This window comes from Myotis davidii, unplaced genomic scaffold (assembly GCF_000327345.1).
Source record: "Myotis davidii unplaced genomic scaffold, ASM32734v1 scaffold228, whole genome shotgun sequence".
Lineage (NCBI taxonomy): Eukaryota > Metazoa > Chordata > Mammalia > Chiroptera > Vespertilionidae > Myotis > Myotis davidii.
Window position 1 is genome coordinate 2545735 of NW_006300104.1, and position 12189 is coordinate 2557923.

General features: G+C 52.4%; 1 protein-coding gene across 2 annotated transcripts; it reads left to right on the plus strand.

The window, feature by feature from the left end:
• The first annotated feature begins 3280 nt into the window (after positions 1-3280).
• On the plus strand, positions 3281-10241 carry NKAIN1 (Na+/K+ transporting ATPase interacting 1). 2 transcript variants are annotated; one of them, XM_015572318.1, is made up of 6 exons: positions 3281-3427; positions 5302-5382; positions 7005-7202; positions 7608-7668; positions 8096-8177; positions 8324-10241. In XM_015572318.1, exons 1-6 carry the CDS (start codon positions 3368-3370, stop codon positions 8331-8333), a joined length of 492 nt encoding a protein of 163 aa, XP_015427804.1. In that variant the 5' UTR covers positions 3281-3367; the 3' UTR covers positions 8334-10241. The 2 variants fall into 2 exon arrangements, with proteins under 2 accessions (XP_015427804.1, XP_015427803.1); XM_015572317.1 differs by lacking the exon at positions 3281-3427 and having other exon boundaries at positions 5312-5382; positions 6989-7202.
• Positions 10242-12189: the final 1948 nt, after the last annotated feature.

Consider the following 12189-nt stretch of genomic DNA (forward strand, 5'->3'; position numbering starts at 1 on the left):
CCAGGGGAGAGCAGACAGTGGAGGGAGAAGGGTGACCAGCTGTGTAAGAGATTCAGCAAGTCAGAGAGCCAGAACTTGACAGGCCCGGCATGGAGGTGAGGGAGAGCGGGGAGGCCAGGACCTAAAGTTCCGTTTTCCAGCTCATGCAGCTGGACACATCATGGGGCCCCAAGTCACTGGAAATGGACCAGGTTTGAGCGTATTAAGTTCATGATGAGCCATCCAGTGGGCAGTTGGTTTATAATGGGGCTGGAAGCTGAAACATGAGCAGGTAGTCACTGAAGCTTGGGTAGGCATGCGTTTGCTGGGACAAGTGGAGCATGAAAAAGGGCCAGATATAGCCCTGAGGATCTTGGATATTTAAGGGTCTGAGTGCATGGGAGGATGAGCTGCGCTGGACTCGGGAATGGCCAGAGAGGGTGGAGAATGAGGTTACCTTTAGCACCTGCAGTGTGCCAGGCTTGGCCCTCCCCACTAACACAGCAGCAGACATCTCAGGCAGAAACCCCCCTCTCATAGAGTTTGCCCTCTAATGCAGGAGATAGACAGTACATAGAAGGTGGGTAGATAAATGCCATGGAAAAAATAAAACCTGCGGTGGAGAATAATTTTATTTGATAAATATTTTTATTGATTTTTAGAGAGAGAGGAAGGGAGAGGGAGAAACATCGATGTAAGAGCAAAGCATTGATCAGCTACTTCCTGCCTCCTGCACCCCTGCTACCGGGGATTGAGCCCTAAACCCGGACATGTGTCCTGACCAGGAATCGAACCTGCTACCTTTCAGTGCACGGGACAGTGCCCAACGAACTGAGCCACAGCCCTCTGTCCTCTGATGACAGCCTCCTTGCCAGGACCAGGTGCCAGCTGAGTTGAGAGCTTCAAGCTGGATCCCAAAACACCACATTCCCTAAAACCTAGCAGAGCATGGGTGGAAGGGAGAACAAAAATGAGGCAGGGCCCTGGCCAGTTTGGTTCAGTGGATAGACCATCGGTCTGCAGACTAAAGGGTCCCGGGTTCGGTTTCGGTCATAGGGCACATGCCCAGGTTTCGGGCTTGATCCCCAGTAGTGGGTATGTAGGAGGCAGCCGTTCAACGAGTCTCTCTTATCATTGATGTTTCCATCTCTCTCGCCCTCTCTCTTCCTCTTTGAAATCAATAAAAATATATTTCTTTAAAAAAAGAGAGAATAAACCTCATTTAAAAAAAAAAAGTGAGGCAGGGCCTTTAGGCAGGGGGAGCAGCCTGGGGAGTTTCTCCCCCAAGGTCGGCAGATCATTGACGTCAAAACCAGAAGGACCCTTAGAGGTCATGTGGTCCAGCGGCCTCTATGTATGCAAGAGGAGCCCAAGACCCAGCAGGAAGGTGGCCTACCCAAGGTCACCCATGGTCAGTACCAGACTCTCAACCGGAACCAGGCCTCTTAACACCCAGGCCATTGCCAACTGGGAAAGGTTGTGTGTTGGGGCCAAGGTGAGACAGGTGGCAGAGAAAGGCAGAATGGTTGCCTGGCTTGGCCACCAGCCAGTTGTGTGACGTTAGGCCAGTCACTTCCCCTCTCTGAGCCTCACTGTCTCTTTCTCCAAGATGAGATCATGCTCTCAGTTCTGCCTTTCTGCCAAGAGGTATGGAGGGAGAGATGAATTGGAACGCTCTTTACAATCCGCAGAGCCCTGCGAGGGGAGTCACCAAAAAGAGGCAGGCTGGTGCCAGGTGGGTGGGTGCCAGGGTTGAGCCCGCAGCTTCCTGGGTCTCTGCCCAGCCCTGCCATCTGTGTGGTAGCATCAGGTCCACCTTCTCCTGCCTCCCTCCCAGGAAAAAAGCTCCTGGGACCTTTTCACTTTATCAGAATCTTCCCTTTCCCTCCCAAGCCAGACCCGCTTCTCTCCCCTTCTTCTATCTCAGTCAGGACTCTTGGTTGCAAGTGACAGAAATCACAGGTACAGGGAGGGGCAGTTCCTTTCAGGCATGTCTGGATCCTCAGACTTAAAATGATGTCACCGGGGACGCTGTCCCTGCTTGTTCATCTTCCTTCCTCACTCTCTCCCTGTTCCTTAGCTTTGGTGACTCTCGGAAGCAGGGCACACAGTGGGTGCCCACCCCTGAATAGATCACTGTGTGGATTATTGGTTAGGCATAGGTCACCAGCTGCTATGGAAGTTAGAAGTGGGATCAGCCCCACCAAGCCACAGGAATTGAGTGTCTGGGTGGCAGCTTCCAAAACCAGAAGAAGGAATATTGGTCCGTCAATACCAATAGGTACCCTTGGCACCTTTGTTCCTGATTGTATCAGCTGAAAGATTGAAGTAGGGGCTGCTGGAAAGGGAGTGTTGATTGTGTCCTGTATCAGTTAGCTTTTGCTGTGTAACAAATCACCCCAAAAATGTAGTAGTTTAAAAGAATCATTTTATTCGGCTCATGATTCTGTGTGTCAGCTGGGAGAGTCTTCTGACTCTGGGCTGGGTGTCTGTGGCCAGCTGGTGGGTTGGCTAGCATCTGAATGAGCTAGAACGGCCTCACTCTGATGGCTGGCTGGCTGGCAGCTGGGGCGCCTGTCATTCAGCAGGTCAGCTCGGGCTCCTTCACAAGTGTTCTCTGTGTTAGCAAGTGAGCAAGCTCCAGTGCACAGGCATTTTTCACGTCTTCACTTGCTTCACATTTGCTTAAGCCCCATTGGTCAAAGCAAGTCACATGAGCAAGTACAGAGCTAGTGTGGGCGGGCACTGCCAAAGAGCATGGAAACAGGAAGAAGAATTTGAGGCCAGTTTTGCAATCTACTGCAGCTCCCTTGGGGAAGGGGAGAAAATAAAATCCCTTTCTCTGTGGCCCATGGATCCCATAGGCCAGGGTAACCTCCAGCGAGGGGGCCTGGGAAGAGATGACTCAGACCCGTTGCATCCCTGGGGCCTCCAGGGCCAGGGCTCAGCCCTAGAACAGGGCCGGGGAGGAGTCTGGATCCCGATACACCAACTGAGAGCCCCACGTAAGGAAGGAGCAAGAGGGGCAGGCCTCTTGGCAGGGAGGTAGGTGTTCTGAACCCTGGCTCCCATCTCCCTTCAACCCACCCCAAAGTCATGATCAGGGCTCAGTCCTCCACCCCAACAGACTTGTCCCACCTCCGAGCAGCCCTTTGGTACTGCGGGGCTGGAATGGCTCCAAAATTTCTGCATAATCCGTCATGGTGCCTCATCACCACAATAACTGATGTCACCTCCTCCACAAGGTCAAGGAGTCCCTGCCCTTCCCTTTGAGGGCGTGCACACGGCCTCAGTCTGCTCTTTCCCACAGGTGGCTGCGCTGGAGAGGCAGATCTTTGACTTCCTGGGCTACCAATGGGCTCCTATCCTAGCCAACTTCCTGCACATCATGGCGGTCATCCTGGGCATCTTTGGCACGGTGCAGTACCGCTCCCGGTACCTCATTCTGGTATGGCTCATTGACCCCTCCCAAGCCAACCTCTTCCCCTCACCCCATCCATCTCCCCCACTCCTCCAACCAAAACTGCCCCCCCTCCACAGGCACGCAGACCCCTGCCCTGTCTTGCCTCTAGCCCTGTTGAAGTGAATGCCCAAATCCCAATGCTTCTTTATTCAGCGGAGGCAAGGTTGGTGTTTTTCCTAAAGAATTTCCTAGGGAAAAATCCAACTCTTAACCTGGTACATCATTTAATGAGTGCCCACCTTGTGTTGGGCACTCTGCTAAGATGTCACTTGCTTTGTTGGATCTTTACGCAGCTCTGCGAGGTATATCGCACCATCTCCATTTTCTCGATGAGGGAATGAGTCTCAGAAAGGTTGCAGCCCTTCCTAAGGTCACACAGCTATTGGGTGGCGGAGCCAGGACTAGAGCCTCAGACCCAGAGCGGAGGCTCCTGCCACCTCACCACGCCGCCTCAGAAAGCCAGTGCGAGGAAGGAGCCTGGTCTAGCTTAGTTCCTCCGGTTGCGTCGGGAAAGCTTGGTGCTTGTCCCTTGGTGTTCATCAAGAATACAGCCGAGCCGAAACCGGTTTGGCTCAGTGGATAGAGCGTCGGCCTGCGGACTGAAGGGTCCCAGGTTCGATTCCGGTCAAGGGCATGTACCTGGGTTGCGGGCACATCCCCAGTAGGAGATGTGCAGGAGGCAGCTAATCGATGTTTCTCTCTCATCGATGTTTCTAACTCTCTATCTCTCTCCCTACCTCTCTGTAAAAAATCAATAAAATATATTAAAAAAAAAAAAGAATACAGCCGAGAGTGGCTCTGAGGCCCATCCCCAGAGTGGACTGTGTCCCCGGCTCCTTCCTCCTGCTCCCTTTTTCTAAGTCCTGGTTAGTCCTGGATGGTCTCTGTCAAACTCCTATTTTCAGTTCACCTGTGTCCCCTGCTCTTCCTCCGTGATCCATTCACATGCCTCTCTCGAGGGAAAAGGCTTTTCGGTAGATTTACTACAGAAACGCTTGACACCTACAATAACAGTGACATGCAGTGTCCTGCTCCCACCAGAGCCCACTAGCCCTCATTCCAGGGCTTGTCCCCAACTCCCAGAGGCCAGGAGAACGTGGCCCTTCCAGGGTTTTCTCTCATCTGAGTGAGATAATGAGAACCCTTCTCTCCAGTTCTCAGGACGGCCCAGGCACCAGTGTAAAATGCTGTGTCTGCTGGTGGCCGCCACTGGAATTGTAGGCATAGGGTTTGGGTGGAAATAGCCAGCCCCTCTCCAGCTCTTGGCCATGTCTGATGGCTGTTGTTGTCTTTTTTTTTTTTTTAATATATTTTATTGATTTTTTACAGAGAGAAAGGGAGAGGGATATAGAGAGTTAGAAACATCGATGAGAGAGAAACATCGATCACCTGCCTCCTGCACACCCCCTACTGGGGATGTGCCCGCAACCCAGGTACATGCCCTTGACCAGAATTGAACCCGGGACCCTTCAGTCCGCAGGCTGACGCTCTATCCACTGAGCCAAACCGGTCAGGGCGGCTGTTGTTTTTCTGCCGAATGGATAGGATTAGCTACCCCAGGACTTGGGTTTGAGTTCCAGCCCTACCTCTTTCTAGCTGTGTGATCTTGGAAAAAATGACTCTCGCTAGGCCTTAAATTAGTTACCTCTGAAGCGAGGACAATGCCTTCCCTGCAGGGCTGTTATAAAGACCGGTTTGGTATAAAAATGATTTGTTAACTATTCTCAGTGCTCTATGAGCAAGGTATTGTCATAACGTCCCCTGCAAAAGTCTTCTCAGTCCATTAACTCTGTGTCCGTGGACGTACCGCAAGCCCCCTCCCCCAAACCCCACCCTGACCCCACCTCTGCTCTCCCCAGTATGCAGCCTGGCTGGTGCTCTGGGTTGGCTGGAATGCATTTATCATCTGCTTCTACCTGGAGGTTGGACAGCTGTCCCAGGTAAGCCTCAGGCCTGGCAGTGCCAGAGGGCAGAGCCCGACCTTTCCCCTCCCACCCTAAAGGCTCCCCTGGTGATAGGGGTCTGGGCCATCATCTCTTGTGGATTTTTTTTTTGGGGGGGGGGGATTATTTCTTGAAGAAACTTCCCTCCACACACCCAAATAATCTATCCCCATCCCCCACCCCACATTTTTGTTTCTGGCCCCCTCTGCACTGCTCAGACACAAATGATGATGGAGCAGATAAGGGTGAAGATCCGTCTGTGTGAAGGTGGGCTGGGGTCCCGGTTGATAACAACAAGCTTTGTAGAAACTAACAGTATATGGTGGCCCACAAAGCTGCTCTTAGGCCTCACCTGTGCTCAGTGCAAGGGGGGTGAAAATCCCATGCACTTTGTACGTTTAGACCGCAAAGATTCGAGTTCAGTGCTGATCAATATTTTTACAGAAGAACAAGAGATTAGGTAGAGTTTGTTCGGGAAAAATTGAACAGACCATGTCACATATTGAAGTAAGTAGGAATATTTAGCTTTGAGAAGAGTAAACCCAGAGTAGGTATAACTTCCATTTTTATTATTATTATTTTTTAATTCTAACCCAAGGATATTTTTTTTTTCATTGATATCTAGAGAGAGTGGAAGGGAGGGAGGGAGAGAAAGAGAAACATCAACATGAGAGAGACACACATTGATTGGTTGCCTCCTGCATGGGCCCCTATGAGAGCTGGGGAACCTGCAATGGAGGTACATGGGTGCCCTTGACCAGGAATCGAACCCTTGACCTTCGGTCCACAGGCCAACACCCCAGCCACTGAGCCAAACCATCGAGAGCACAACTTTCATTCTTAGATAATAAGAAGGCAGCATACATGAATGAGAGCATTTGGCTTGGTAGTTTGACTACCTACTAGATTCAAATCCAGCTCTAATGTTTTCTAGCTGTCTGACCTTGGGCAAGTGTCTTACTCTCTCTGAACTTCAGTTCCTCATCTAGTAAGTTCAGATAAGAGCAACCCCAACTTCCTTTGATTGCTGAGGCGATAAACAAGATCACACATCTCAGTGCTTTGCACCTGGTCAGCATGCAGTGAGTATTTGTTAGCAGACTGTATGAGTGAATGGATTAATGAACACAGGGATGCACATCATGGATAACAACTTCTGACCTAGGTCAGCCACTTCGCCATTTCACATGGAGAGACTGAGGCCCAAGAGGGAAAAGGTTTGCCCAGGGTCACACATAGGGAGCACATTGGAGAGGCTGGATGGGCCGTGAAAGGGCCTGTATTGAAGATTTCACCAATAGCTGGAAAATTGTATCTGGTCACTGTTAATGATCTTTCCAGCCCTGGAATCCTGGGATTCTGTGGGTCAGTACCAGCCCCTTCTATTGCTGATGGAATAGGGAGGCTTGCATGGTCATCCCATGCCACCTACTGGCCAAGTGTGGATCTGCAGATACATACTCTTCATGCCCCCTCACCCCTATGCCCGCCTCAAAGCAAGTTATGGGAGGAGGCTGCTATAAGGGTGCATATGTGAAATAGGCTTTAGATATAGTCTCCTGGGAGCTGGGGAGGATTCCCCCACCCCAGCTCAGTATCCTAGGCCCCTCTACCCCCAGGACCGGGACTTCATCATGACCTTCAACACATCCCTGCACCGCTCCTGGTGGATGGAGAACGGGCCAGGCTGCCTGGTGACACCTGTCCTGAACTCCCGCCTGGCCCTGGAAGACCACCATGTCATCTCTGTCACTGGCTGCCTGCTCGACTATCCCTACATTGAAGCCCTCAGCAGCGCCCTGCAGATCTTCCTGGCTGTGAGTCCTCCTGTCCCCACCTCACAACACTCCCAGAAGTGGAGTCTGAAAACCCCTTTGCTTAGCCCTAGTTAAGAAGGGTTGACTCTGGGTCCTCCAGCCTGCCTGGGGAGGATCTCCCCACCCCCATAATTCTCTCTTCTCTTAACAAGCCAGTAAGGTATTGCCCAGATCCAACTGGGGAAACTGAGGCCCAGCGAGGTAAAATAATTACTTGTCCGAAGTCACAGCCCCAGGACAGAGACTGCAACCAGGAATGTTTGACTTTAAGGCCCAGTCATTAACTTGGAAGTTGTTAGGGGTTTGCCTTCATGTGAGCACACCCTGTGCCTCCAGCCTGGGTAGGCAGGGCCGGACAGAGGGTGGAGGGAGAGCTTCCCTCTCCTCATCCTCTTCCTCCCTCAGCTGTTCGGCTTTGTGTTCGCCTGCTACGTGAGCAAAGTGTTCCTGGAGGAAGAGGACAGCTGTAAGTATGTGGCGCCCCGAGGAAGCGGAAAAGCCCGGCGGGCCACCCCGCGTCTTCAGCACCCTGGACAGGGGCCCGCATGGCCTGGGTGGGAGGGAGCCCTGGGTCGGCCCCTCTATGAGTGGGGAGGAGAGGAGCCAGGGGTGGGTGGGATTTATATAGTCAGCCCATTCTGGACCGAGGTCCGGATGTCCAGGTGCCCAGTCCACGGCCCCAGCACCACCACCCTACCCGCCCCTCTCAGGCCCTGCCCCTTGGAGGGGCTCCACAAGGCTGGTCCCTATCTGGCACCCCCCATTCCCAGCGTTTTCCCCCAACCCCGTCTCCTCCCCTGAAGTGGCTCAAGCCCTGCCCCCAAGAACCTTCTCCCTTAGGGACGCCCCGCCCCCAGCCCGTTTCTAACTATATGCCACCTCCCCTTCTGCAGTTGACTTCATCGGCGGTTTTGACTCCTACGGATACCAGGCGCCCCAGAAGACGTCGCATTTACAGCTGCAGCCTCTGTACACGTGGGTCATGGCGCCGAGCAGGGTGGGATGGGGGACCCGGGCATTAGTGTCGGTAAAAAGGAGAGGAGGGGTGGGAAGAGCAATCGGATCTCTCTGCTCCCCCATTTTCGGGGTCCACTTTCCTAACCTGCCTTTGTTCCCTGCAGGTCGGGGTAGCTTCAGCCCCACGCCCACCCCGGTGCCGTGCCGAGTGCTTTGTGCTAAACTGACAGCTGCTGCCATGAGCTCGGGCCAAAATGGCAGGCGCGCCCCCTGGTGGCTGGCGGGCTGACTGCAGCTTGCGCGGCTCGAGCTGGTCTGCCTCGGACTTGGACTTGGCCCTTTGCAGCCTGGACTTCAGGGATGGGGCGGGGCGGGGCGGGGTGAGGGAGGGGAATCTCGGGGTTTGTATTTTTTTTAATATCAGCCTTGGCGTGCGCCGGGGCCTCCCTCCCTTTTCCAGCCTCTCTCTTTCAACCTTCACTCCGCATCCTGTTCACTGTCCAGAGAGTAGAGGCAGGATGGACAGACTCACCCCACCTCACCACACTCATGCACACCGTGAGCTAGGAGCAGGAGTCCTGGGTTCTAATCGCAGCTCCATCACTGATTCTCTGTGTGACGTCTGGCCAAGCCCTTGCCCTCTGGTCCTCAGTTTCCCCACCTCAAATAATTAAAATAATTCCTTAGCAGGTGGAGCTCTTTCTAGCCATCTCTCTCAGTTGACACTCAGTTCCCTGGGTTAGGCTGGTATTATAATCCCCATTTTGCAGATAAGGAAACTGAGGCCCAGAGGTGTAGAGGCCACACAACGGGGCTTTTGGTGGAGGCAGGCCTTGAACACAGTGTACTTTCTGTAGTTTCAACCTCCAAAACCCAGTGCCTGGTCTCCACATTCCATTTTCAAACAAACCCCTTTCCAGCCTGGACACTCTAGAACCCATGAGATCCACACCATACTTACACATCACCGCCACCACTTGCCAGCGCCTCTCTTAAAGCAATATACCCGTTCTCTCGTTGGGAACTAGACATACGGAGCCCAGAGCCCTGAATTCAGCCTGGCCCACAGGGAAGCCTAGACTTGGCTTCTGTTCACCCTTGGCAACCCTTTCAAGCTCTCTCCAGGAAAGGGGACTCACAGTCCGGCGTCACCCCCCTTTCCAGGTGCCTAAAGCTGCTGCACCTATGATCCCCTATGCTCTCAGCAACTCCACCTGACCGGTTGGAAGACCTGTGATTTAAGAGTGGAAAAGGGCTGGTCCGCTCTAGCTGGTCACCAGTGCTCACAGATCACTAGCGCTTACGACTACTCCAATGTCCTGGAGTTCTGAAGAGGTAGAGTGGGGGTGTGGGGTCAGGAGGCCCAGCACACTTCCTTGAGAGCAAGTAGAGATGAGAGCTCATTCAATTCCCCACCTCCCCCCACAGGCCAGAGCAGCCTGCATCCTGTGCCCTGGCTGGTGAGTCCAAGGGCAGGAGAATCAGGCCTCAGCCTCGCAGCCTGTGAAATTGGAGTGGCCCTGGGTAAGGAAGGGTGGGAGGCCTCCGGGAGCTGGAGGGAAGTGCAGACAGTTTGCACACCTGAGCCCGTCCATGGCGACCACTTTGTTCTATGCTCTTCCCTCTCCAGTCTAGTATTTCTTATTGTCTAAAGCCAAAATACCCTGAGCTAAAACCCCCCTCCAAGTGCAGTTCTGTGCCAAGGAACCAGCCCCAGGAGTTCCTCTGGTCACCACGGGCACCGAGGTCCCAGATGGTCAGCCCCACTAGCTGGTGGGCACAGCTCACGATGGGGACAGTTCCCTTGAGGCCTGACTGCTGCCCCACCACTTGGCTAACTCCTGCCTCCAGTCCTCCCTTCTCCCCCCTGCCCGCCACCCGCCCCAGCCAATTGTCATCTCCCCTCCCCTCCCCCACCCCCTTTCTACTCAAGGGGTTTAGCCACTGGTGCTTTGAAGCCTTTTGTTTTTATAAGACAGTTTTTGCAAGGGGACCAAGTTCTCACTGGGACCTTGCAAGGCAGGGCATGTTCCCCTGGTTTCTGTGCAGGTGGGTTGATTAAAGATGGTGTTTTCTTCTCTATCTTCCTGTCCTCCTGCCTTGTGAGTCAGCAGGGCCCCTGCATGAGGGTGGGCAGGGGCAGGAATCAGTGTCCTTGTCACTGTCATTCCTGGGGCACTGGCCTGGGCCTCCGACTGGCTGTGTCGCTGGGGGCAGGTTACTCTCCCTCCCTTTCCTGGCCCATAAAATGCAGAGGCGGGACTGAGTCAGTGGGTTTCTAGGGCTTCCCAGTCCCTTGGAGAGCTTTCTATTTATTTGTCTGATGAAGTGCATTTCCAGTTTGTGCTTTCGAGTATCCCTTGCTTCTTGGCTCTGCCCTCTTCCTGACAGTTCAGTTCCCGACTTGGAATGAACTGGCGGACAGTGTTTTCCAGGGAGATTCCTGGGCCCACCTGGGGCATTCTGGGTCCGTTCTGGAGATACACCAGAATCAGTATTTTGAGTTTTTAAAATTTTACTTCCTTTTGTGAACAGTTAATATGTATATATGATACAGAATTTAGAAAGTTACCAGGAGTTATGTTCTCTTGTTTTTTATATCTTTCCAAAGATAGTTGATTCTTTAAAAATTTGTTATAAATATTTGTTTTTTTTCCATTTTTTTCACACAAGTGGCAACATATCCTACTTTTCAACTCCGCTGTTTTTCACTTTCTGACTCTTGGGAATCTTCCCCCAATAATACTTGCGTAGCCGCCGCCCGTCCTTCCACTGTGATTTGGTAGAATTGGGGTTTTTGTAGGGATCCCGGGTGATCCTGATGCAGCTGGGGACTAAGAACCAGGGGTTCTACATAAGTGCCCCAGGTCCATTGTGCAGGCCTCTGTGGACCACTTCTGGTCATGGGGTCGGAGGAAAAGAAGTCACAGACACCGCCTATAAGGAGCTCATGGTCTCGAGGGGAGCCCGCGGGAGGGGCAGGCTGACGGGTGAATGCTGCTGGCAGAGGTCAATGCCGAGGACAGTGTAGAGGGAAAGGCAGTTGTTAACAGGAGCTCGGGAGAGGTGCTGAGTGTCCTGGACAGGCAGCAGCAGGAGCAAAGGTGTGAGGGAGGACACATGGTACCTGGAGTGAGACTGGCAGGGACTAACTGGTTGGAGGAAGCTTCTATGGGGACTGTATTTGTTTCCTATTGCTGTCATAAATCACCACGGCTTCAGTGTCTTAAAACAATGCAAATGTATTATTGGATGGAAGTTCAACGTGGTGTCACGAGCTAAAGTCAAGATTTCTTTCTGGACGCTCTAGGGCAGAATCCATTTCCTTGCCTTTTGTAGCTTCATTTTTTTTTTTTTACATATATTTTTATTGATTTCAGAGAGGGAGAGAGTGATAGAAAGATCAGTGATGAGAGAGAATCATCGATCGGCTGCCTCCTGCACACCCCCCACTGGGGATGGAGCCCACAACCCAGGCATATGTCCTGACCAGGAATCGAACCATGACCTCCTGGTTCATAGATCGATGCTCAACCACAGAACCACGCCGGTTGGTTGAGGCTGCCTGATTTCTTGGCTCTCGGCCACTCTTCCTCCATCTTCAAAGCCAGCAGGGTGGCATCTCTCTGATCCTTCCTTCTTCCATCACCTCTCTCTAACCACAGCGAGAAAAGGCTCTCCACTTTTAAAAGTGTTTTTAAAAAAATTTTTTTATTGATTTCAGAGAGGAAGGGAGTGAGAGAAAGAATCATCAATGATGGGAGAGAATCATTGATTGGCTGCTTCCTGCAAGCCCCTACTGGGGAGTGAGCCCGCAACCCAGGCATGTGCCCTGACCTAGAATGGAACTGTGACCTCCTGGTTCATAGGTTGCCACTCAACCATTGAGCCACACAGGCTGGGCAAAGCTCTCCACTTTTAAAGTCTTGAATCGTTAGATTGGGCCCACCCACAAAGTCTAGGAAAATCTCCCCTTTTCAAAGCCCTTAATCACATCTGCAAAAGTCCTTCTTTAGAAAAATAAACATTT